General features: G+C 41.8%; 1 protein-coding gene across 1 annotated transcript in view; it reads left to right on the top strand.

The window, feature by feature from the left end:
- The window catches only part of LOC133406332 (uncharacterized), a 37,526-nt gene that overhangs the window by 7,548 nt on the left and 3,842 nt on the right, over positions 1–26,136 (top strand). Inside the window, exons 3-9 of the mRNA XM_061683868.1 lie at positions 772–940; positions 2,418–2,561; positions 3,744–3,833; positions 10,902–11,158; positions 16,954–17,091; positions 18,459–18,625; positions 23,641–23,786. Coding sequence (XP_061539852.1) covers positions 772–940; positions 2,418–2,561; positions 3,744–3,833; positions 10,902–11,158; positions 16,954–17,091; positions 18,459–18,625; positions 23,641–23,786 — 1,111 coding nt within the window. The remainder of the gene's footprint in view (positions 1–771; positions 941–2,417; positions 2,562–3,743; positions 3,834–10,901; positions 11,159–16,953; positions 17,092–18,458; positions 18,626–23,640; positions 23,787–26,136) is intronic.

The raw sequence follows: 26,136 nt of genomic DNA, 5'->3' as shown, positions 1-26,136 counted from the left end.
GTGACGCAGTTTTGCTTAGAACTCAGTTTAAAAATAGAACCTTGTTTGGTTTTTAGTTTTACAGAATATAAACACGATGTTAATAGTGTTCTATAATTTTTAGTGAGCACAAAGGTGAATCCAAGTGAACGCTTCACTGTGGTGGTTCTAGCAGAGTAAGGTGACGGGAAATCAAGGCCTAATGACAAAGCTGTTAGTAGTGATTACCAGTGGTTGTTAACAATAATACTCTCAAGGTCCCTTAAATGAATTTTTTCTTCAGATTTTTAGTTAGCAAATATGTATTGTGTTGTATCCTAATTTATGTGGAAAGACATGGACAGCAAACTGAACTTGGTGTGTTTGTTCATCAATGTACTTTAACCATAGCCTCTTGCCAACAATGAAAGTGGGTTTCAAGAGGGAGTAAGTCACATACAGTATGTGCAGCTCATGAGTAAGTCTCAAGTCTTAAACTTCAGGTTTCAAGCAAGTTGTGACCACACTGAATTTCAAGCAAGTTCAAATTTCAAGTCTAAGTCAAGTTGAGTCTTTCTGAGTTTAAGCCAAGAAAGTCTCAAGTCCTAAAATTGGCAACCTAAGTCTGACGTGAGTTATGTCATTCAACTGGTGTCCTCAACCTCTGTAAAGTGGGTGCTCTGAACAGGCCGCCAGTGTGGTTGCAATGTTTGACCACTGTGAAAAGCGTTTTCAGCGGACAAAGTTGCACAAAGAGTGTTTAAATTATTGGTTTCGATATTCTGTAAGATTAAGATGATGCCTTCTTCTCAGCTCAAGAAAAAACAGGAAGAGGAGATGTCAGCAGCAGAAGAGGCTGAGCTGGCAGATGGCCAGTGGGGCGACGCAGGAGGGGTTGAAGGGGGAGGGTTGGAGCGTTGCCAGCAGAGTGAGCGGAGGGTAGGAGCCCCCCCTCCTGCAGTCCACATCGAAACACAGACAGGTAAGAGAAATTCCTGAGAGTTGCGTAGGAGAATGTTCATTCTCACATGCATGCACACTTTTCCTCTTGATCTCACTTAACATGGTTGTAGGAACAGGCATGCTTCAAGTGTCGCTTCATTTCTGGGCTTTGAGCAAAGAAAAAGGCTGCTATGGTTTATACTATAATCAGCGTTTATTGTTTGAGAAAAGAAGGTTTACAGTAAAATACTCATGTAATAGAGAAACAGCTTTGAAGACTTAACTGCTTTTTTTTATCCCTCACAGCCTGTTCATTTAATGTTGCAGGTCAATATCTTCATTATAATTGTCTATGTTAAATTATGCACTACAGATCTTTTTAAAATGTAGTTGTTGCCTGTCTGATATTAATAAATGAATGATTAATCCTTAATCAACTTTTCAGAGAAAACATTGCAGGTACTTGTTTTTGCAGGTGCAGATCTCGGGCCTGTGTCAAGACACCCTCTGATCACTGTATGACGTCTGTTCCTTGTGTTTAGGATGTATGATCATTTATATGCTGTTTTACTCTTTAACTGTTTCAACCCTTTCAAGACCAACAGGCGCATGTTTCTGCAGGAACTTGCGCAAATGTGATAGGAACACAAACAGTTCTCTGGACCTTTGCAAGCTCCTTCTTACCAAACTGTTACAGTACCTCTGCACCGTAAGAAATACATGCATACATGACATGTACAGTGTCACAATTTTAAGATTGTTACAATTACAACATTGTAATTGATTTGACAAACACATTGGTAAAGCCAAAATAATTTTTTTTCGGCACGGTTCAAATTTGACCCAAAACGTCCTGTGTACACAAATGTTGTTGCACCTGTACAAAAGAATTACTTTTTTTCATTTATAACTATAACTATTTAATTATTATTTTCATTTTTGTTTATTTTGAATCACTTTAGGAAAAGTAATCAAATTTCAGAGTAAAGAATGACATTCAGGTTACTGCTGACAAATGTCACGAGTTAATAAAGTGACATTATATTACTTTATCGTGATGAGTGGCGAGGATCAAGCCCACTCAAAACGTTAGCCTTCGCCCACCCGATGAATTTGTCCTCAAATAAATAATAATAAAAAAATTTGACTTTTTTTTTTTTTTTTTAACAAAAATAAACAAAAAAGTAAACCTCACGAAAATCGGTTGAGCAATTAGCAAGATATGACTGAATTTCAATGTCCATGCATTGCCTTTGAAGGTGAAATCGACCTTTCCAAATTTCAGAAGGGTAATTCCCAAAATTAGGTCATGGGCTCAGGCCACCCAAGGTACTCGACCTGGACTCGCCCCTGATCGTGATGCAGGTGCACAATCACCAAACATTTGTGTCAACGTCCTTGTAGGCAAGGATGGGTGCTTGACAGAAAAAAACCAAAATGAAGAAAGACACAAAGGAAAGGGGATCCTGTCACAGCCAGAGCTCTGTTTCACCAGAACAATCCATCCTCTGTGATAGGACTCAGAGGTTTGGATCCCAACATGTCGACAAACCGGGAGCATATGTTCAGCCTGGAGCCGTTTCACCAGAGCAGCATCAGTGGTTGCTGGAGGAAGCGAAGAAGAACGGAAGACAATGGGACGAAAAACGCATTTACCAATGGTACTGGTTTGTTGTCACCCTCCATACAACCAGCTCTGTGCTCTTTATAATGTACAGTGGTACCTTGACTTACGAGTACCCCAATTTACCAATATCTCGAGTAACAATCCATCCTTGGGTCGTTTATTGTTTTTATTTATTTTAAAAAAAAATGTTTGGTTTAGTTTTTTTTGCTTTGTGTTGGAAGCAAAAATTAGACTCTAGGGTGAGCTTTTTTTCTAACAATGATGTCTATTCTGCCTGACCGTGTGCAGTTTGGCAGATCATGACAATTTTGCTTCAAGCTGTTTATTGCCACTCACAGTTGAGGTTTAGTGTAACACACTATTTATTTAACCAGACCACATAAGTTTGTCTTATGCAAGCCCACTACATTAACGCTAACTCATTATGAATTGCCAGAGATTGGCAAAAAAAAAAAAAACAGCATCGATATCATCAGAATCAGAATCATCTTTATTTGCCAAGTATGTCCAAAACACACAAGGAATTTGTCTCCGGTAGTTGAAGCCACTCTAGTACAACAGACAGTCAATTTACAGAACACTTTGGAGACATAAAGACATTGACAAAAAACAATTGTGCAAAAAGATGCAGAGTCCTCTAGCACTTAGAGCATTTCGAATGACTAATATTGCGATAGTCCGGTGCAATGACCATTGTGCAAAGGGCGCTGAGACTTCATGGAGTGTATGCGGTTTAAAGTGACGAGTAGTGCGATCATCTGGGACAATGTCGGTTGTGCAAATGTTACAGATACTCCTCAATCAGTGTGCAAATGGAGCAGATGCTACTCTGGCACGAGAGCCCAGTATATACAAATAGTGCAGCATGGCGAGACAACTGCCCCTTGGTTGCCGAAGTGTGCACACCAGGAGCAGCACGATAAAGTACGCTTCAAAAACCGTTTAATTTTTGTAAATTATTTTTAATCAAGTTATTACTGTATTTATATACATTTTAGTGTGCGATTTTTCTTTTTAAAACATGCTACCAAATTTTGGGGTGTTTTGGGGGTCTGGAACAGATTTATGATGTTTACATTCATTTCAATGGGGAAAGTTGATTTGAGTTATGCGCGTGGTCATTGAATAAAACTCCTAAGTCAAGGTACATTTATTATATTATTCATAATATTATACTTCACACATGCACCCCAATTCCTACTGGTCAACACAACAGATGTGATTCTGGAGGATAAGCAAAAGAGTTGCATTGAGCTGAATGGCCCCTGCTTCAAAAAGGCCCACCTACCTGCTGATGATCTGACAGGTAAACCACATTTTTCCCCCTCTTTAAAGATGGCATGCCTCAATTAATCCCTTTCAGCAAATGAATTTCACACTTCACAAAGACACCTGTTCTTCCCACAATTTAAAATATAACATACAGTGGGTACGGAAAGTATTCAGACCCCCTTAAATTGTTCACCCTTTGTTATACTGCAGCCATTTGCTAAAATAATTTAAGTTCATTTTTTTCCTCCATTAATGTACACTGAGCACCCCATATCGTCAGAAAAAAAACAATTGTTGAAATGTTTGCAGATTTATTAAAAAAGAAAAACTGAAATATGAGACAGCCATAAGTATTCAGACCCTTTGCTGTAACACTCATATTTAACACAGGTGCTGTCCATTTCTTCTGATCATCCTTGAGATGGTTCTACACCTTCATTGGAGTCCAGTTTTTTTGTCTATATAAGACGTAACAGTTCACAGAGCATGTCAGAGCAAATGAGAATCATGAGGTCAAAGGAACTGCCTGAAGCGCTTAGAGACAGAATTGTGGCAAAGCACAGATCTGGCCAAGGTTACAAAAAGAATTCTGCTGCACTTAATGTTCCTAAGAGCACAGTGGCCTCCATAATCCTTAAACTGGGACGACCAGAACCCTGCAGTCAGGAGATGGGAGAAATTTCTAGAAAGTCAACCATCACTGCAACCCTCGACCAGTCTGGGCTTTATGGCAGAGTGGCCCGAAGGAAGCCTCTCCTCAGTGCAAGACACATGAAAGCACGCATGGAGTTTGCTAAAAAACACCTGAAAGACTCCAAGATGGTAAGAAATAAGATTCTCTGGTCTGATAAGACCAAGATAGAACTTTTTGGCCTAAATTCTAAGCGGTATGTGTGGAGAAAATCAGGCATTGCTCATCACCTGTCCAATACAGTCCCAACAGTGAAGCATGGTGGTGGCAGCGTCATGGCTGTGGGGCTGTTTTTTAGCTGCAGTGACAGGACGACTGGTGGCAATCGAAGGAAAGATAAATGCAGCAAAGTACAGGGATGTCCTTGACGAAAACCTTCTCCAGGAGTTCTCAGGACCTCAGACTGGGCCAAAGGTTCACCTTCCAACAAAACAATGACCCTAAGCACACAGCTAAAATAACGAAGGAGTGGCTTCAGAACAACTCCGTGACTGTTTTTTAATGGCCCAGCCACAGCCCTGACTTAAAACCAATTGAGCATCTCTGGAAAGACCTGAAAATGGCTGTCCACCAATGTTCACCATTCAACCTGACAGAACTGGAGATGAGCTGCGAGGAGGAATGGCAGATGATCCCCAAATCCAGGTGTGAAAAACTGGTTGCATCATTCCCAAAAAGACTCCTGGCTGTATTAGCTCAAAAGGGAGCTTCTACTAAATAATGAGCAAAGCGTCTGAATACTTATGGCTGTGTGATATTTCAGTTTTTCTTTTTTAATAAAGAAATGTCAACACTTACATTTTTTTCTGTCAATATGGGGTGCTGTGTGTACATCAATGATGAAAAAGATGAATTTAAATGATTTTAGCAAATGGGTGCAATATAACAAAGAGTGAACAATTTAAGGGGGTCTGAATACTTTCAGTACACACTGTATAACATTTTTTTCATTTGATTACGCTATCGTTACTGCCAAACAAATCATGCGAGTAATGGCTGTTACGACACCTAATGGGACAAACCAAAAGTTGAAACAAGTTGACATGTTCTCCCATTCCCCCCTTTTTTTCTTCTTCTTCCCTGTGTTCTGGACATCCATCCATCCATTTTCTGTACCGCTTTATCCTCACAAGGATCACGGGCGTGCTGGAGCCTATCCCAGCTATCTTCGGGCGAGAGGCGGGGTACACCCTGAACTGGTCACCGGCCAATCGCAGGGCACATATGAGCAAACAACCATTCGTACACACATTCACAGTCTTGGTCATTTTGATGTTTGCAGAGTTCCCGGGGATGACGTCAATAAATTTGCCACTACCCCAACAGAGAGCGAGCAGTATACCCATCAGCCAGAGGAGGGAGTAAAATCATATTAATTGGCATTTGAATACATCTTGTTTATGTTTTTCCATGTTAAAAGTTAGTGTCAAGTAATTGCAAATAAGTGCCGCTTTGCCACTTGAAAGAGATTGATTCAGCGATGGAAGATTTCATCTCGATTTTACTCAATGACAAAGAAACATTTTCCTTTTGTCTCATTTTAATTTTGCATTGAGTAGTTTGACAGTTCCTCAAGTTTCATTCCTTACATTGCAGCAATGAGGTGCTTGTAAATGCATTGGCATCTGCATTTTAATAATATTTAGGATTTTGAGAAATAGCTACAAAAATACGAGAAAATATGTTATTGTGAATAAGTTATGAGAGAGAGATATTACAGAAATTTGTAATTTCTATAACGTCACGTTCTAGCCTTAGATTTACTCATTTTTAAAATTTTCTCAAGAGCAAATGAGGTCAATGTTGCTTTAACTTTTTAGTTTAATGTTAAATAATTCAGCTTTTGCTTCCCTCTAACGCTTCTAAGTTCTTCTACATAAGATTATTATTGTCTAGCTGTGATTATGCATTACTAATAAAAAAAAAATATTGTAATCGTTACACATGCCCAATTAATTATTCGCTCAAATTGGTCACTTAATCACAGCATAAGCAGCGGCAACAACCGCAGCACGGGGTGAGGGGCGTAGTACTTCGACAACCCCTGACTCGTTTGAAATTTCGGCCGAAAACATTTTTAGGTCTAAAAAAAGAGGACATGTCTGGCTAAGAGGACGTCTGGTCACCGACATCAGCGTGTTAAGCTAATGCTTACTTTAGTTCAAGCTAGCCTAGCTATAACATGTTCTTTACACAAAACGATATTTTTAAAATATGTTGACACAACGTTACCTTTATATGTCGAATTATTTTCCTGCTCCGCTTTTCTTCTTTTGCAGAACTGTGCGCCCGAGGGCTTAGCTGTCCTTTTCATGATGGAAAAGAATTCCAAAATCACCTGTATTGTTCTGACTGATTGCTCGTTCGCTGACTTGAGATGCACCCCCACGTCATGTGACGTGACTTGCCAAGTAACAAACACAGTTACTTTCGTTTATTTTTTAATTCTATTTCTTATTTCCAAGACAGAAACGTAAAGGGGGCGCATGTGGGCGTCACTAATTATTTTCTGATTTTATTTAAATATTTTTCCAGAGGAGGAGGGCGCTGGCAGTGCGCCCCTCCAGCAGATGGCGCCCTAGGCGACCGCCTATGTATGTATGTGGGCTGGCCCTGAATTAGAGATGGGCCCGACAGTTCCTTTGAGTGTACTGAATCATTCGAATCAGTTCATTAAAAAGATTCGTTCACCGAATCGTTCAGTTATTTTCCACAAAATAATTCAAGTGCTTCCACATTCAATTAATGATGCGTCACTGAGGTTCAGGTTCACTCAACACATTCACCGAAGGGCTATGCGTTATTGTTGTCATGTATTATACACTAGGAAAGGCGGGGAGATTATTTTAAAAAAAAAAAAACATTATCACCTACCTATCTCTCTCTCAGCAAGCTCTCAAATACCCGGCTTTGGTTGCGAGTTGACTGACCATCCTTCCGCGTCTCCTGACGTCTAGCTAGGCTCTCGCCGGCCGGCCTGACTTTTCTGCATTCCACCGTGGTGGGCAGCGTCGCAGACACCAGCCCCTGCCACACGGGCTTTCTGCTCACTCGCCTTACTGTTATTGTCATCTGAAAGCGTCTTGGAGTGTCTTGAGAAGCGCTATATAGGTTTAATGTATTATTATTATTATTATTAATAAATAAAAAGCTTTAATAATCACATTAGAGACACAGAGGGAGTGATGTGTACGTATATACATTTATTATTAATTTACATTTATTTTAAAAATTTGTTCTTGTTTTCATGTGCTTGACTGACTCAAAAATTAGCCATAAGCTTGAAGCTGTGACTGAAAGCTATCCCCGCGAGGACGTCAGGACTTGCGGTTAAAATCACTCATGAATACGTTCACTGCGTAGTACGTTGTTCCTTGCGCAAACTAATCACTTATCGTACTAGTACATCGCTCCTTAGCGTATCACAAACAAAGAAGTTCAACGAACGAATCACTCGTGTCTAACGGATCGCGAACGATAAGTTCAACGAACGAATCACTCTTCAGTTCTTCAGTTCCTCAGTACACCAGTTCACTGAACGAATCACTCAGTTCACTTAAGTCCCTCCCCTGAACGAATCACTCTCCAGTTTTTCAGTACACGGGTTCACTGAACGAATCACTCTTCAGTTCCTTAGTACACCAGTTCACTGAACGAATCACTCTTCAATTCCTCAGTACACCAGTACACCAGTTCACTGAACAAATCACTTAGTTCACTTAAGTCCCTCCCCCGCCTGCACAGCACTGCTTGACGCTGGCTGCTCATTGGTCATTAGCCAAAGGGAGTGACAACAATTAGAATTTTTTTGTTCCAGGGCTTCCCTTAAAATTGTGAAGTGTTGTAGTATACAGTGGTACCTTAACTTACGAGCTCTCCAACTTGTTTTATTTTTTTGTTTTAGTTTTTTCCACAAGTTGTTGCGCAGCAAAATTTGAATTACAAGCGAGCTTCTGATAGGCTGTCACTTGAGTAAAGTGAAAAAAGACTGACAGTCGCCGATGCACTTTTAGCCATTTATTGAATGGGAGAAACAGTCAAAGCTGAGCCGGAGTTATAGCAGCTTATGTTACTGACTAGGCCACGCCCCTTAAAACCACACATCAACATGAATACTTAAACGTGCATGTGACTTTTTATTTAATTACATCTCATAAACCAGTTTATTTCCTTACATTCTCTTTTATGATGTTTTCATGTTTATACTGTATTTTACTGCTACTTTGATCCAGTATTATTTTTCTATATTACAAACCCAATTCCAATAAAGTTGGGACGTTGTGTTAAACATAAATAAAAACAGAATACAATGATTTGCAAATTTTGTTCATCCTATATTTAATTGAATACACTACAAAGACAATATATTTAATGTTCAATCTGACAAACTTGATTGTTTTTAGCAAATAATCATTAACTTAGAATTTTATGGCTGCAACACGTTCCAATAAAGCTGGGATAGGTGGCAAAAAAGTTGAGGAATGCTCATCAAACACTTGTTTGGAACATCCCACAAGTGAACAGGCTAATTGGGAACAGGTGGGTGCCATGATTGGGTATAAAATGAGCTTTCCTGAATTGCTTAGTCATTCACAAGCAAATATGGGGTGAGGTTCACCTCTTTGTGAACATGTGCGTGAGAAAATAGTCCAACAGTTTAAGGACAATGTTCCTCAATGTACAATTGCAAGGAATTTAGGGATTTCATCATCTACGGTCCATAATATCATCAAAAGGTTCAGAGAATCTGCAGAAATCACTGCATGTAAGGGGCAAGGTCGAAAACCAACATTGAATGCCCGTGACCTTCGATCCCTCAGGCGGCACTGCATCAAAAACCGACATCAATGTGTAAAGGATATCACCACATGGGCTCAGGAACACTTCAGAAAACCAATGTCAGTAAATACAGTTCAGCGCTACATCCGTAAGTGTAACTTGAAACTCTACTATGCAAAGCAAAAGCCATTTATCAACAACATCCAGAAACGCCGCCGGCTTCTCTGGCCCCGAGCTCCTCTAAGATGGATTGATGCAAAGTGGAAAAGTGTTCTGTGGTCCGATGAGTCCACATTTCAAATTGTTTTTGGAAATTGTGGACGTCGTGTCCTCCAGGCCAAAGAGGAAAAGAACCCTCCGGACTGTTATGGAGGCAAAGTTCAAAAGCCAGCATCTGTGATGGGATGGGGCTGTGATAGTGCCAATGGCATGGTTTACTTACACATCTGTGAAGGCACCAATAATGCTGAAAGGTACATACAGGTTTTGTAGAAACATATGCTGCCATCCAAGCAACGGCTTTTTCATGGACTCCCCTGCTTATTTCAGCAAGACAATGCCAAACCACATTCTGCACGTGTTACAACAGCGTGACTTCGTAGTAAAAGAGTGCGGGTACAAGACTGGCCTGCCTGCAGTCCAGACCTGTCTCCCATTGAAAATGTGTGGCGCATTATGAAGCATAAAATACGAGAATGGAGACACTTTGACTGTTGAAGAGCTGAAGCTGTACATCAAACAAGAATGGGAAAGAATTCCACCTCCAAAGCTTCAACAATTAGTGTCCTCAGTTCCCAAATGTTTATTGAATGTTGTTAAAAGAAAAGGTGATGTAACACAGTGGTAAACATGATCCTGTCCCAGCTTTTTGGGACCGTGTTGCAGCCATAAAATTCGAAGTAAATGATTATTTGCTAAAAACATTAAAGTTTAGCAGTTTGGACATTAAATATCTTTGTAGTGTATTCAATTAAATATAGGCTGAGCAGGCTTTCCCAATCATTGTATTATGTTTTTATTTATGTTTAACACAACATCCCAACTTCATTGGAATTGGGGTTGTAAAAACATGACAAAAATGTTTACTGTTTTTTGGGGAGCGAGAATGGATTATTGGCATTTCATTTCATTTCAGTGGGAAAAGCTAATTTTAGTAAAATTACTTACGAGCTTATTCAGCGAACAAATGAAAATTGAAATTCAAGGCACTACAGTATACCTGTTAGCTGTTGTTGTCAATACAAAAGTGCATTAGATAAGAGGCATAGACAATAAGTACTACAATGCTAATAAGTATTGCTTATCTGATACTGTAATTTCGTTGTGCTTATAAAATCTGTATGAGACTACATGTAACTTAAAATAATAATGTTAGCAGTAATGCTATTGCCAATAAATGCGGCTAAAGTTGGTGATCTGCCGCTGCCATGCTGGATGTTGGAAACAATTTTTAATGTTAAAAATTACATGAAATAAAATGTTAGGTTGTGCTAAGGTAAAATGACCAAGCACTTTTACTTTTAAAGCATCTAAAGTCACTGGGAAAAATTTGAGGCCATTTTAGGCTTTTTATTGATTCCGTCTTATTATGTCACTGATAAATATAAACTTGCCTGTATTTTTTCCCATTAGTCCACATGGCCCCGTCTCTAGGGTTGCCTCCTTCCCCAAGGCAGGTGGGCAGTCTTGGCCTCTGTCAGCCCTCCCGCCTCCAGGAGAAGCATCAGAAACTGAAGGAGATCAACAGCGTCTCTTCACTCCTCCCGTTCTCATCTGATGACGACCTGGACAAACCCACAGGGAAACATCCATGCAAGACCAAGGACACAATTGAGGCAGCAGAGGAGGCAGATGAGCAAGTAGAGGATGGGGAGGACATGATTTTGCAAGTGAGTAGTGAAAGTTTCAAATTCTACAGAAATCTTAGCAGGACAAAATAATTCAGTGTCACGTCCTGTCACATATCAAATTCAAGAGAATCCTCAACCTGGCAAGCATGTTCGTGACAGCGGTGAAAGAATAATTTCCCAAAGCTAATACTAAATGTGGGGCAGTGTGTGTGCCTTGACATGGGCAGCGAACAGTGTGGTGTACAGTGAAACCCTGTTTATTGTGGGGGATATGTTCCGGACCCACCCGCACTAGGTGGAAATCTTTGATTTCGAGACATCATATAAGTTTTTTTTGTTTTTTGTCTTTACCCTCCCAGATGCAGTTAACACATTTAGAGGTAAATGGAATGTACTGTTGCCTTCTAAAAGTGAGTTTAAGGTAAGAGGCAAAGATGAAATAACCTACGCACTGCCCAGCACTCGGAAATAATTTTAGTAATGCTTGCCAGGACACCGAACGAATAATAAGACAGAAACGGGGTAGATATCTCATTTTTACGAGGGTACTTTAATGGCCGTCTTTGGTAGGAATGTTTCAAACCACATGTACAGTACATCAAAATAGACAATATCATTGGATCGAGGATAGAAACACAGATAAAATGAGCCTGAGTAAACACACTTTTTATAGTGTTCCTTAGTCGCTGGTCTCATTCTCTCGCTTTCACAGTCCTTCAAAAAGAGGCATTGCGTGCTTGCGTCAAGTTCACTCACTCATTCAGTGACTCCCACTTGAAGCTTACTGGAAAAAATGACACATACAGTAACACAAAAGACAAATAAACATTGTATATTTAAATGCCAAATTATTGCCAACAAACCCATATTTCATCTAACAAAAGTCTGCTGTCTTAATGCTAACATATAATGCGAAACACCATATAAGGATTAACAGTAATTAACATCGATAAACAACTGTTTCTTTGACACGCACAGAGCAGCAACACATCCAAACAACAGGGAAAACAGCATTACTTAGAGAAATACTGTATATTCTCCCTGCTCTGTGGGAAAAACTATTACCGCAGCTTATTTTGGGACCTTCTCTGCCTCTTCTTCTTGCTCTTTATTACGCTGCATCTACATCCAGTAAAGCTCAGTGCTGCCCGGCATATTGCCACACAATGTAGTACTACACTGAAGGGAGGTAAGTATCGATTCTGAAATGCTGTAACTATAAATTTGGACAATTGTTTGAAAATGAACGGCCTGCGATAGGCAATAGCAGGGGAGCACTGTAATGGGGAAAAAGAAGCATACTCCCCTCATTTGTCAAACGTGGCTGAAGCAGTGTTCTAACATGGCCATGTATTGGCATATACTCTCTTCTGACATTCAGCCAAATGCTTTATAACTGAAAGCCTTCCACATCAAACTGGCAATGGATAATGACCCTAAACCGACTGCGAAAACAACTCAAAAGACGTTTTGACTGCAAAGAAATGAAACATTATATGACCAAGACAGACTAAGCATGAGGACAAAAGTGAAGGCATCGAGAACCACAAACAAACAAGCATCTTCATTGTGGTTTAGTAATTGAAAAATTACCAATGATGATTATATTCACAATAAAGTTAAATTGTCGGAATACTATTGATACTATTGATATATACCAATTATAAATATCCATCCATCCATTTTCTGAGCCGCTTATCCTCACTCGGGTCCCGGGCGTGCTGGAGCCTATCCCAGCTGTCATCGGGCAGGAGGCGGGGTACACCCTGAACTGGTTGCCAGCCAATCGCAGGGCACATAGAAACAAACAACCATTCGCACTCACAGTCATGCCTACGGGCAATTTAGAGTCTCCAAATAATGCATGTTTTTGGAATGTGGGAGGAAACCGGAGTGCCCGGAGAAAACCCACGCAGGCACGGGGAGAACATGCAAACTCCACACAGGCGGGGCCGGGGATTGAACCCGGGTCCTCAGAACTGTGAGGCTGACGCTCTAACCAGTCGTCCACCGTGCCGCCCAATTAGAAATATAACAATCATTTTTCATACTTGAAGGGAAGTCCATTGAAGTCTTGGGCATCACCACTTGGACATACAAGGGTACCTTGACTTACAAGCTTAAATCGTTCAGAGACCACGCTCCTCATTCAAATTACTCTTTCCCCATTGAAATGAATAGAAATGCTGTTAATCCCTTCCAGGCACCCCCACCCCAAAAAAAGCAACACATTTTTGTAATGTGTTTTTCACTAATTAAAAATAGCATGCTACAGTATTGTACTGTATAAAATAACATAAATAATGAATAGTAATTATTAGAATGTGTTCCCTGCGATTGGCTGGCGACCAGTTCAGGGTGCACCCCGTCTCTCACCCGAAGTCAGCTGAGATAGGCCCCAGTACATTTGCAACCCTACTGAGGATAACCGGTTCAGAAAATGGATGAATGGATTAGAATGTGAAGATTTAAACAATGTTATTAGCCATCCATTCATTTTCTGAACAGCTTATCCTCACTATGGTCATGGACATGCTGGAGCCTATCCCAGCTGACTCTGAGCGAAAGGTGGGGTACACCCTGAACTGGTTGGCAGCCAATCGTGGGGCACATGTACACAAACAACCATTTGCACTCACATTCAGGCGATTTAGAGTTTTCAATTAACCTACCATGCATGATTTTGGGATGTGGGAGGAAACCAGAGTACCCGGAGAAACCCCACGCAGGCACGAGACGAAGATGCAAACTCCACACATGTCAGATTTGAACCAAGGTCCTTAGAACTGTGAGGCAGACGTGCTAACCAGTCGTCCACCGTGCCGCCACAATGTTTTCAAAATAAATTGAGTTTATGGACATTGTCGGTACGGTGGACGACTGGTTAGAGCGTCAGCCTCACAGTTCTGAGGGCTCGGGTTCAATCCCCGGCCCCGCCTGTGTGGAGTTTGCATGTTCTCCCTGTGCCTGTCTGGGTTTTCTCCGGGCACTCCGGTTTCCTCCCACATCCCAAAAACATGCATGAATTGGAGACTCTAAATTGCCCGTAGTTGTGACTGTGAGTGGGAATGGTTGATTGTTTGTATGTGCCCTGCGATTGGCTGGCAACCAGTTCAATGTGTACCCCGCCTCCTGCCCGATGATAGCTGGGATAGGCTCCAGCACGCCCGCGACCCTAGTGAGGAGAAGCCGCTCAGAAAATGGATGGATGGATGGACATTGTGCCGCTTCTTCTGGTGTACGTGCCTTGGCCACCAGGGGGCAATGTATTGCGTACGTACGTTAGTACATTCATACTATAAATAGACACTGTACACCCCAAATTTTTCAAGAAACAAGCCAGATTGCAGATTTTTTTTCTTTGATTTGCAAACAAAAAGTTGAGATATGAGCTTTGTCTGGTGGCAGTGAACTCAACTCACTTCACAATAAGCAGCAGTTTGGCAAATAGTGAACAATTCTTCAAAAAAGAGGTTTGCTGTTTAATGTCACTCTCAGTTAAAGTTTACCGTCAAATGAAACAAAAATATTTACACTCTGTGTATTTAAAACAACCACATAGCTTTGCCTTATAAAAAAAAACAGAAAAGTCAACTAGTTCAATGCCACACAGTTAGACATTCCTGTAAAGACTCCAGTTATTTACCATATACCATACAGTAAAATACTTTAAAGTAATGCAGCCCTATGGGGGGCACAAGCCAGTGCAAACTGTAGGCCGGTCCCAAGCCCGGATAAATGCAGAGGGTTGCGTCAGGAAGGGCATCCGGCTTAAAACTGAAAAAAGTGGAACACTGAGAAGACCGAGGAGAGGCGAAAGGAATACATTGAGATGCGACATAGGGCAAAGGTAGAGGCCAAACAAGAGGCATATGATGACATGTATGCCAGGTTGGACACTAAAGAAGGAGAAAATGATCTATACAGGTTGGCCAGACAGAGGGATAGAGATGGGAAGGATGTGCAGCAGGTTAGGGTGATTAAGGATAGAGATGGAAATATGTTGACTGGTGCCAGTAGTGTGCTAGATAGATGGAAAGAATACTTTGAGGAGTTGATGAACGAGGAAAATGAGAGAGAAGGGAGAGTAGAAGAGGCAAGTGTGGCGGACCAGGAAGTGGCAATGATTAGTAAGGGGGAAGTTAGAAAGGCATTAAAGAGGTTGAAAAATGGAAAGGCAGTTGGTCCTGATGACATTCCTGTGGAGGTATGGAAGCATCTAGGAGAGGTGGCTGTGGAGTTTTTGACCAGCTTGTTCGACAGAATTCTAGCGGGTGAGAAAATGCCTGCGCAATGGAGGAAAGGTGTTCTGTTGCCCATTTTTAAGAAGAAGGGTGATGTGCAGAGCTGTGGGAACTATAGAGGAATAAAGTTGATGAGCCACACAATGAAGTTATGGAAAAGAGTAGTGGAGGCTAGACTTAGGACAAGAGTATTTGTGAGCAACAGTATAGTTTCATGCCTCGAAAGAGTACCAAAGATGCATTATTTGCCTTGAGGATGTTGATGGAAAAGTACAGAGAAGGTCAGAAGGAGCTTCATTGTGTCTTTGTAGATCTAGAGAAAGCCTATGACAGAGTACCCAGAGAGGAACCCTCTGCGTGCGGAAGTCTGAAGTAGCAGAGAAGTATGTTAGAATAATAGAGGACATGTACGAGTGCAGCAGAACAGTGGTGAGGTGTGTTGTAGGTGTGACAGACGAATTTAAGGTGGAGGTGGGACTTCATCAGGGATCAGCTCTGAGCCCCTTCCTGTTTGCGGTGGTGATGGATAGGCTGACAGATGAGGTTAGACTGGAATCCCCGTGTTCCATGATGTTTACAGATGACATTGTGATCTGCAGTGAAAGCAGGGAGCAGGTGGAGGAACACTTAGAAAGATGGAAGCATGCACTGGAAAGCAGAGGAATGGAGATTACCCGAAGTAAGACAGAATATATGTGCATGAATGAGAGGGGTGGTGGGGGAAGAGTGAGGCTACAGGGAGAAGAGGTACCAAGGGTGGAGGACTTGAAATACTCGGGGTCAACCGTCCAGAGCAATGGTGAGTGTGGTCAGGAAGTGAAGTAACGGGTCCAAGCAGGTTGGAACGTGTGGAGGAAGGTGTCAGGTGTGTAATGTGACAGAAGAGTCTGTGCTAGGATGAAGGGCAAAGTTCATAAAGCAGTGGTGAGGCCAGCCATGATGTACGGATTAGAGACAATGGCACTGAAGAGACAACAGGAAGTAGAGCTGGAGGTGGCGGAAATGAAGATGTTGAGGTTCGCTCTCAGACTGACCGGGTTGGATAAAATTAGAAATGAGCTCTTCAGAGGGACAGCCAAGGTTCGATGTTTTGGAGACAAAGTTAGAGAGAGCCAACTTCGATGGTTTGGACACATACAGAGGAGAAATAGTGAGTATATTGGGAGAAGGATGATGAGGAAGGAGCTGCCAGGCAAGGGAGCTCGAGGAAGACTAAAGAGAAGGTTGATGGATGTCATGAGGGAAGACATGAGTGCAGTTGGTGTTCGAAAGGAGGATGCAGGAGAAAAATGGAAAAGGTTGACGCGCGGTGGCGACCCCTAAAGGGACAAGCCGAAAGGAAAAGAAGAAGAAAATACTTTAAAGTTATTATACAGTAATTAATTACAGGGGGGGTGTATGTGTGTGTGAGAGAGAGAGCGAGAGAGAATGTGAGTGTGCATGTTTTTTTTTTCTATTTGTGCTCTGTGTTTGACTGGCCAGTCCAGGGTGTAACCCACCTCTCGCCCAACGTCAGCTGGGCTAGGCTAACAAAATGGAAGGATGGATGCATGTCTTATCTGCAGAAGTTTTTGTTTTGGCGTCATGCAGGTTTCTCCGGATACATGCTCGCCACCCCTGCAGCCAAACCTTGCCATCAGACCAACGCCCTCAGAATTGCATCATCTAATTGTGAATAAACACGCAGGAGAGACGCTGCTGCAGCATGCCGCTCGGCTGGGAGACAAGGTAACTTACTCTCCGATAGAGCCTATATTGTTGATTGCTTAAAAATCAGCAATATCCCATACGGGTAAGCAGATTTCTACTACCATGCATGTTTATTTTGCTGATTTTGTTCATCTTGATTTTATTTTTATTTTTAAGGGAAAATATTCAAGTTGAATCATGGAAACATTAAAGGACCAGTAAAGCAGCCAAAAAAATTTCTTGTAAATTTGAGAAGAGTTTGAAGAGATTGAATGAATTACCAAAAAATTGCAAAGCATGTAAAATCAGGCTTCGAAAGGATCGAGAATTGAGATGTCTTTCAGCTTCCAGACACTTTGGGCATATCGCTGAATGCTCTGAAAACCCTGCCCCTTGGAAATTTAAACTGCCAATCAAATTTGTGCCTTCTCTCCCAGAGAATTCCCAGCGATGCACATTACACACGTTCTCACGGGCCGCAGAGAAGCACTCTGTGGCAGTCAGCCACCCTCTGAGCCCCGGCGTAATGACCTGAAGTCGCACCGCTAGGACAATTTTCCATCCTTTGCCTCCGTTGAAATTCAGTGGGCCGTTAATCCTGCTGCTGTGACCTCCGTAGGGTGCACCAAATGTGGCCGCAGCAGTGTGATGGACCGCCCAGGGGGACTGTGATTTTTTTTCTTCTCCTACTTGCCCCGCAACAGCCCTGACGCCGTTGCCCCGAACCTCCGTCCTTTACTCTGGCCGCTGGCAAGTGGCCACCAGTATGTCGTAGCCGTCCGCTTCGTCACTGTCTCGCTACGCCCTGCAGATAAACTGTAACACAAAACACATTACACTTCAGGGGAGATGTATTTTTGGGAGTTGTAGCCATAGTTTGATGGCTGACTAGATGCTGTAGTGGTAGAACTAGGCCAACCTATCATGAATAAGGAAGTGGCAATTCCGTTGAATGGCCACTGCATGGAATAAGGGTGCTAGGCGTTTATATAGTGGGGGAGGGGACAGAAAGTATAGGCCCCTAGCCCTGAGCCTTCTTTCATCACTTGGCTAGTTTTTAGCCTGCCCCAAAAATTCAGCAAGCTTTGATGGCGAAAAGAATTTTGAGCTAGATCTCAGCAATTCAGTACTATATTGTTTTCGGTCTTTACACATGTTTTCAGCACTGTGAATATTCTCATTCATCCAAGTCATTTCACTCTCAGGGCATTGAATCGATCGCAACTGCAGAGGCTTCGAGGACAAACTTAACAATCCTGTTGCAATCGATTCACTGTCCTGAGAATTACCCTCAAACATTTAATGCATTTAGAAGAAAAAAAATGACTTTACTGGTTATTTAAATTTGAAACTGAAATGCTGACGATGCTCTCTTCCCATTGTCTGTTGGTCTTGCATGCGACCAGGACGCAGTGCTCTACTGTCTGCAGCTGAGTCTCTGCAACGTCAACCACAGAGACAACGCTGGCTATTGCGCCCTGCATGAGGTCTGCAGTCGCGGCTGGCTCAAGATTGTGCGCCACCTGGTGGAGCGTGGAGCAGACGTCAACTGCAGCGCTCAGGACGGAACCAGGTATGATATTTACTTGGGATTCCGGTTGAAAATATAGTTTCTCACTAAAGGGACTGCACCCCTCACATCTTTGTATGTATTTTATTATATATATATATATATTTTTTTTTTGGGGGGGGGGGGTGGCACACTGAAGAACTGACACTACAATGTTGTCAGTGTACAGCTTTTGTGTAAGTGTAAAATTACTGTCCCCTCAAAATAACTCAACACACAGCCATTGATATCTTAACTGCAGGCACCAAAAGTGAGTATACACCTGTCTGAACATGTCTAAACTCGGGCCAATTAGCTATTTTGCCTCTCACATGACCTCCTGTGTCATGTGATAGGTGTGAATGAGGAGCAGATGTGTTAGATAAAGTGTTATTGCGCTCAAACTCTCTCATACTGGTCACTGGAAGTTCACTTGGTACCTCATGGCAAATACGTAACACTCTGAGGATCAAATAGTATTGTTGCGCTACATAAAGATGGACTAGGCTCTAAGAAGATTGCTGACACCCTGAAACTGAGCTGCAACATGGTCGCCAAGACCATAAAGCGGTTTAATAGGAGTTCCACTCAGGACAGGCCTCACCATGGTTATATTTTTTTAACAATATATATTTTGTGTATGCTGTGGGTACGGAAAGTATTCGGATCCCCTAAAATGTTTCACTATTTGTTATATTGCAACCATTTGCTAAAATCATGTAAGTTCATTTTTTTTCCTCATTAATGTACACACAGCACCCCATATTGACAGAAAAAAAAGAATTATTGATTTTTTTGCAGATTTATTACAAAAGAAAAACTGAAATACTGAAACACTCATATATTTAACTCAGGTGCTGTCCATTTCTTCTGCTCATCCTTAAAATGGTTCTACACCATCATATGAGTCCAGGTGTGTTTGATTATACTGATTGGACTTGATTAGGAAAGCCACACACCTGTCTATATAAGACGTAACAGTTCACAGAGCATGTCAGAGCAAATGAGAATCATGTGGTCAATGGAACTGCCTGAAGAGCTCAGAGACAGAATTTTGGCAAGGCACAGATCTGGCTAAGGTTACAAAAACAATTCTGCTTCACTTAAGGTTCCTAAGTGCACAGTGGCCTCCATAATCCTGAAATGGAAGACGTTTAGGGCGACCAGAACCCTTCCGAGAGCTGACCGTCCAGCCAAACTGAGCAATTGAGGGAGAAGAGCCCAAAGATCACTGTGGCTGAGCTCCAGAGATGCAGTCGGGAGATGGGAGAAAGTTCTAGAAAGTCAACCATCACTGCAGCCCTCCACCAGTCGGGGCTTTATGGTAGAGTGGCCCGACAGAAGCCTCTCCTTAGTGCAAGACACGTGAAAGCCTGCATGGAGTTTACTAAAAAAAAACACCTGAAGGACTCCAAGAAGGTGCGAAATAAGATTCTCTGGTCTGATGAGACCAAGATAGAAATTGTTTGCCTTAATTCTAAGTGGCACGTGTGGAGAAAACCAGGCACTGCTCATCACCTGTCCAATATAGTCCCAACAGTGAAGCATGGTGGTGGCAGCATCATGCTGTGTGGGTGTTTTTCAGCTGCAGGGACAGGGAGACTGGTTGCAATCGAAGGAAAGAAGAATGCGGTCAAGTACAGGGATATCCTGGAGAAATTAATTCTCCACAGTACTCAGGACCTCAGACTGGGCCGAAGGTTCACCTTCCAACAAGACAATGACCCTAAGCACAGAGCTAAAATAACGAAGGAGTGGCTTCAGAACAACTCCGTGACTGTTCTTGAATGCCCAGCCAGAGCCCTGACATAAACCCAATTGGGCATCTCTGGAGAGACCTGAAAATGGCTGTCCACCAACGTTCACCATCCAACCTGACAGAACTGGAGAGGATCTGCATGGAGGAATGGAAGAGAATCCCCAAATCCAGGTGTGCTCCCAAAAAGACTCATGGCTGTATTAGCTCAAAAGGGTGCTTCTACTAAATACTGAGCAAAGGGTCTGAATTATTATGGCTGTGTGTTTCATTATCTACGGTCCATAATATCATCAAAAGGTTCAGAGAATCTGGAGAAATCACTGCATGGAAGCGGCAAGGCCGAAAACCAACATTGAATGCCTGTGACCTTCGATCCCTCAGGCCGCACTGCATCAAAACCCGACATCACTGTGTAAAGGAGATCACCACATGGGCTCAGGAACACTTCAGAAAACCAATGTCAGTAAATACAGTTCGGCGCTACATCCGTAAGTATAACTTGAAACTCTACTATGCAAAGCAAAAGCCATTTATCAACAACACCCAGAAACGCCACCAGCTTCTCTGGGCCCGAGCTCATCTAAGATGGAAGGGGAAAAGTGTTCTGTGGTCCGATGAGTCCACATTTCAAATTGTTTTTGTAAATTGTGGACGCCAAAGAGTAAAAGAACCATCCGGACTGTTATGGACGCAAAGTTCAAAAGCCAGCATCTGTGATGGTATGAGCCTGTGTTAGTGCCAACTGCGTGGGTAACTTACACATTTGTGAAGGCACCGTTAATGCTGAAAGGTACATACAAGTTTTGGAGAAACATATGCTGCCATCCAAGCAACGGCTTTTTCATGGACGCCCCTGCTTATTTCAGCAAGACAATGTCAAACCACATTGTGCACGTGTTACAACAGTGTGGCTTCATAGTAAAAGTGCGGGTACTAGACTGGCCTGCCTGCAGTCCAGACCTGTCTCCCATTGACAATGTGTGGCGCATTATGAAGCGTAAAATACGACAACGAAGACCCCTCGGACTGTTTCAAGCAAGAATGGGAAAGAATTCCACATACAAAGCTTCAACAATTAGTGTCCTCAGTTCCCAAACGTTCATTGAATGTTGTTAAAAGAAAAGGTGATGTAACACAGTGGTAAACATGATCCTGTCCCAGCTTTTTTAGAACGTGTTGCAGCCATAAAATTCTAAGTTAATGATTAGTTGCTAAAAACAATCAAGTTTATCAGTTTGAACATTAAATATCTCGTCTTTGTAGTGTATTCAATTAAATATAGGTTGAACATGATTTGCAAATCATTGTATTCTGTTTTTATTTATGTTAAACACAACGTCCCAACTTCAGTGCAATTGGGGTTGTACATTAATGAGGAAAAAAATGAACTTAAATTATTTTAGCAAACGTCTGTAATATAACAAAGTCAACAATTTAAGGGGCTCTGAATACGTTCGGTACCCACAATATTCATACATATATTTATATATATATATACATATATCCATCCATCCATCCATTTTCTGAACCGCTTCTCCTCACTAGGGTCGCGGGCGTGCTGGAGCCTATCCCAGCTGTCATCGGGCAGGAGGGGGGGTACACCCTGAACTGGTTGCCAGCCAATTGCAGGGCAAACAACCATTCACAGTCACACCTATGGGCAATTTTAGAGTCTCCAATTAATGCATGTTTTTGGGATGTGGGAGGAAACCGGAGTGCTCGGAGAAAACCCACGCAGGCACGGGGAGAACATGCAAACTCCACACAGGCGGGGCACCGTGATGCCTATCTATCTCTCTCTCTCTCTCTCTCTCTCTCTCTCTCTCTCTCTCTCTCTCTCTCTCTCTCTCTCTCTCTCTCTCTCTCTCTCTCTCTCTCTCTCTCTCTCTATATATATATATATATATATATATATATATATATATATATATATATATATATATATATATATATATATATGTATGTGTATATATATAGAAGTGTCAGCTTGAGAAAGCGGAAGTGATAAGGAAAAAAAAGCAAAAAAGCTTTTGCGGCTATTTTTCAAAATTGTCATGATGGAAATTTCCAAACGCAAATACAATTTAATTACCCATTTTCGTCCAGTAATGTAATGGTTTACAATTGGCTACATTTAGTAATTAAATTACATGCTCTAGTGACATGTAATTCGCTCCTCCCAAACACTGGCTAATATATGTAAAAACAAATGAAGCCTAAACAGCTGCTATTGTCGTCTTTGGTAGCTTTTTGGTGGCATCTTGTGTTAAACAAAATAAATTGTCGACATTTAAATTTCCTACATGTCCTTTGTCAGAGTCCCCTTCGCCATTCACCCGAACCGGGAGGAAGTGCTTCGTAGGTTGCACATATACTGCACTAGATTGTTCTGCATGGCTGCCGTCCCAGAAGATAGCATCTTTTAAAGGTTATGCACAAGAAAGCCTTCAAACAGTTTACTGAAGACAAGATGATGAAGGACTTTGATTATTGTCACCATGTCCTATGGTCTGATGAGCCCAAGATAATATATTATAGTTCAGAGGAGTCAAGCATGTGTGCAGCAACCAGCAAACTCTCATGATCGATGTCCTGAAGGTTGTGTGCCTTGATTTCCATGCCATGATTCCTTGCAATGCACTCGATTTTGCCGACCCAACTGTGCAGTATGGAGCCACAGATAGTTCGTGGCTACAAATATATATTTTTTTGTTTGCACCTTATTCCTATTCTGTGGCCACAAATGATCTTTTTTCTGTGCATGTAATGTCTATATTAAGGCCACAATAAAAACAGTCTGTTCCCATGTCATATCTGGGGATCCATACACATTGAACAAACAAGCAACAACAACAAAAAACACTACATTATTTCTTATTGAAGAATATAAGCATGACAAGTTAGTCGGGCAAGTGAAAACACCACTAACATCTAACTTCGATAACAAGCCTCCATCTATTTTCTTTGGTCCAGTCTGTAGGGTTGAAACTGAGGGATGAAAGAATCCTTCTCAGAAGGTTCTTAACTATTTTTTCATGTCATCATTGTGTTGAAGGGAGTAATGCTCCCTTTGCTATGGCACACTTGTTGGCTTGTTGTTTTCAAAAGGCTTCTTTGCAATCGCATCTTCTTTTGCCAGCAAAGTAGTTACTATATATCCTCACTGCCTTCTGCTGGTTGCTGCAAGTCAAGTCATTTACTCCTAGCAGTTTTGGGTCCAATGTGCTCGTCCTGTTAGTTTGATCCATGGCAAAGCTGCGTCTCTTGTGTCTGTTGTCAGGCCACTGCATGACGCTGTTGAGAACAACCACGTAGAGGTGGTGCGTTTCCTGCTGGCCTGTGGCGCCGACCCCACCCTGACCTCTTACTCCGGACAAAGACCAATAAACACGACCAACAGTGTTGCCATGGAAACTTTCTTAGAGGGTAGGTGGGGAATATATTTTTTAAACCTTTGTTTCCAAACAATACAAGTGTGTTTGTCTGAGGTTTTTGCATGCCGTTGGCGTTGGGCCGAAACATTGCAAGTCCAAATGTGGCCAATTTTATATTTTATCACAAATTGATAGTATTGGCCAGTCTCCACATGCTTATGTTATATTTTTAATTTACTGACCAATATAGAGTGTTGAAAACGTCTTGCTTTCTTTCACGATGCAATGTTAATTGTTCAACAAACATGCCGTTTTTCTGGTTTTCTGAAAAGTGATGGTTTTGGCGATACCGGGACTGTGCCCATTGCCAGCGATATGAAGGAAATTCTTCTCCATAAATCAAAGCTACAATCATTCATAAATTCATACTATAATAGGACGAATCAAAGTTGAATGCACTTCACAAGGCACGTCAGTATTCTTGCTAACAGTTCACATGCTGATTACGGGATGGGTGTAATAATTGATTAATCATTGATTGTTGATAATTTGTTTGATTGTGTGAGATTGAGTGTGTGTTGGAAAAAAATGGTCTGTCTTAACTAGTTTGGGGTCTAAGACTATGTTTACATTGTCAGGTTTGGTTCGGGTAAAACAAATTTTGGTTTGATCGTGTGGCTGTAAGTATTCTCCTTCATCCAGGTCATTTCATTCTCAGGGCATTGACTCAATCGCAACTAGACTGTTGTGCTTGTCTTAGTTTCCTCTGTTAAGGGATGGTCTTTCCACCTTCACGTACGTATATTGAGTGAGAGAGGCCATCTCCGTTAAGATGGAAAGACCATCCCTTAACAGAGAAGGGGGTGAGGACACCATGTATCTCCCAATGCCGTCCTTTCGTCCATTCCAAAGAATGCCTTAAAATAACACAAAAACATGGCTTCCTGGGGACATGAGGCAGCCCCGTTACCATTTTACAACTGAATGGAATATTAATGAGGGAGTTTCCACCTAATGACTCTTGTTGATGGACAGTGGCCTCTCTGCCAGACAGCCTAACGACTATCCTTTTTTTTTTTTTTGCATTCCAAAAGAATGATGTCATTCATGGTTTGGGGCGTGCCTGTAATTTGGAGCATAAATAGTTGAGTTTTTTGTCACACCAACTCAGGCTACTGCTGTCTTAACTCAGCCTTGTTGCATGAACTGATGAAGCCTCCTTGGATGAGAGGCAAACCGTCTTCTCAGACAACCAGAATAGTCCCAGTGCAATCAATTCAATGCCCTGAGTCTGATAGCATGGTCCCTTAGAATGTGAACGCTATCATCCAAATCCCAGTCCACGCAAAACAAGTGGAAAGAGACCCCTTGAAGAAGGGGGTCTGAGAGACAAAGAGCTTTGTAATGTCGGCGAGGAGCTCAATTTAGCCAGCGTCGTTAGCGGACGTTACGAAGAGTCTTCATTGAATGTGTAGGATTTTTCTGAATGGAGTGGTTGTGACAAATCTCAAGAGTTACTCTGAGTTTTATGATATCAAAGTGTTCTGGGATCCTAGTTTGTGGTACAGAGGTTAAGTTCCAGAAGCCCCTGCGATGAACAAAATCCGCAAAGTAGCGACCAAATATTTATTTTATTATTTACATACATTTTGAGGCTTTATGACTGATGCGGCCCACTTTATTAACCTTTTCCATACTCTTATAACCACTTCCTATTAAGGATGGGGCTACGGAATATTTTTAGAATCGATTATTCAACTGATTTTTCGATGTATCACAGATGAAGGGATCCCCCATTCCGGGATGACCAGGCTGTAATGGATGCCGGCAAAATGAATCAGATGATATATATTTATATATCTATAAAATGCTCGTTTAAACAGTATGAGAGTCGGTTTAATGAAATGAAACATCGCAGATAGACGCCTCTTGGGGTGACGTTCTCCTCAGGACCTGTTACAGTCAGTCAATGTGGTAGTAGAAGTAGAATCCGCCACAGCAACGCCTTTGTGTTAGTAGACCTACGGTAGTGGAGAAGCAGCAGTAAAACAGGCCAACATCCAGGGCATGATGCAGGACGAGAGACTAGTTGCATACTAGGTGCGGTTCAACCTCAAACTGGCTAATTAGCAGAATGACTTGGTCATTGTAAATAAAGTACATAGAATGTTGAACCAAGGTTAAACAATCCACTTTTAACACAGCAGCCGTGTGAGCTCAGAGTAATGCGAACTGTGTGAGTGATATAGAGAGACAATGAAATGACAACAATGAGTTAGCACACTGTACACCTAAATCCTATATATTATAGAAGACAACAAGCAAAACAAGCGTCATTCGGACGAGCTCGAGAGAACAAGAGAAAAGTGCTGCAGTGTGCGTGCGTCCACCAGCCTGATTAC

The sequence above is a fragment of the Phycodurus eques genome, chromosome 1 (genome assembly GCF_024500275.1).
Source record: "Phycodurus eques isolate BA_2022a chromosome 1, UOR_Pequ_1.1, whole genome shotgun sequence".
NCBI classification, from domain to species: Eukaryota; Metazoa; Chordata; class Actinopteri; order Syngnathiformes; family Syngnathidae; genus Phycodurus; species Phycodurus eques.
The sequence above is the reverse complement of the archived record's forward strand: the minus strand, read 5'-3'. Positions and strand labels throughout refer to the sequence as shown.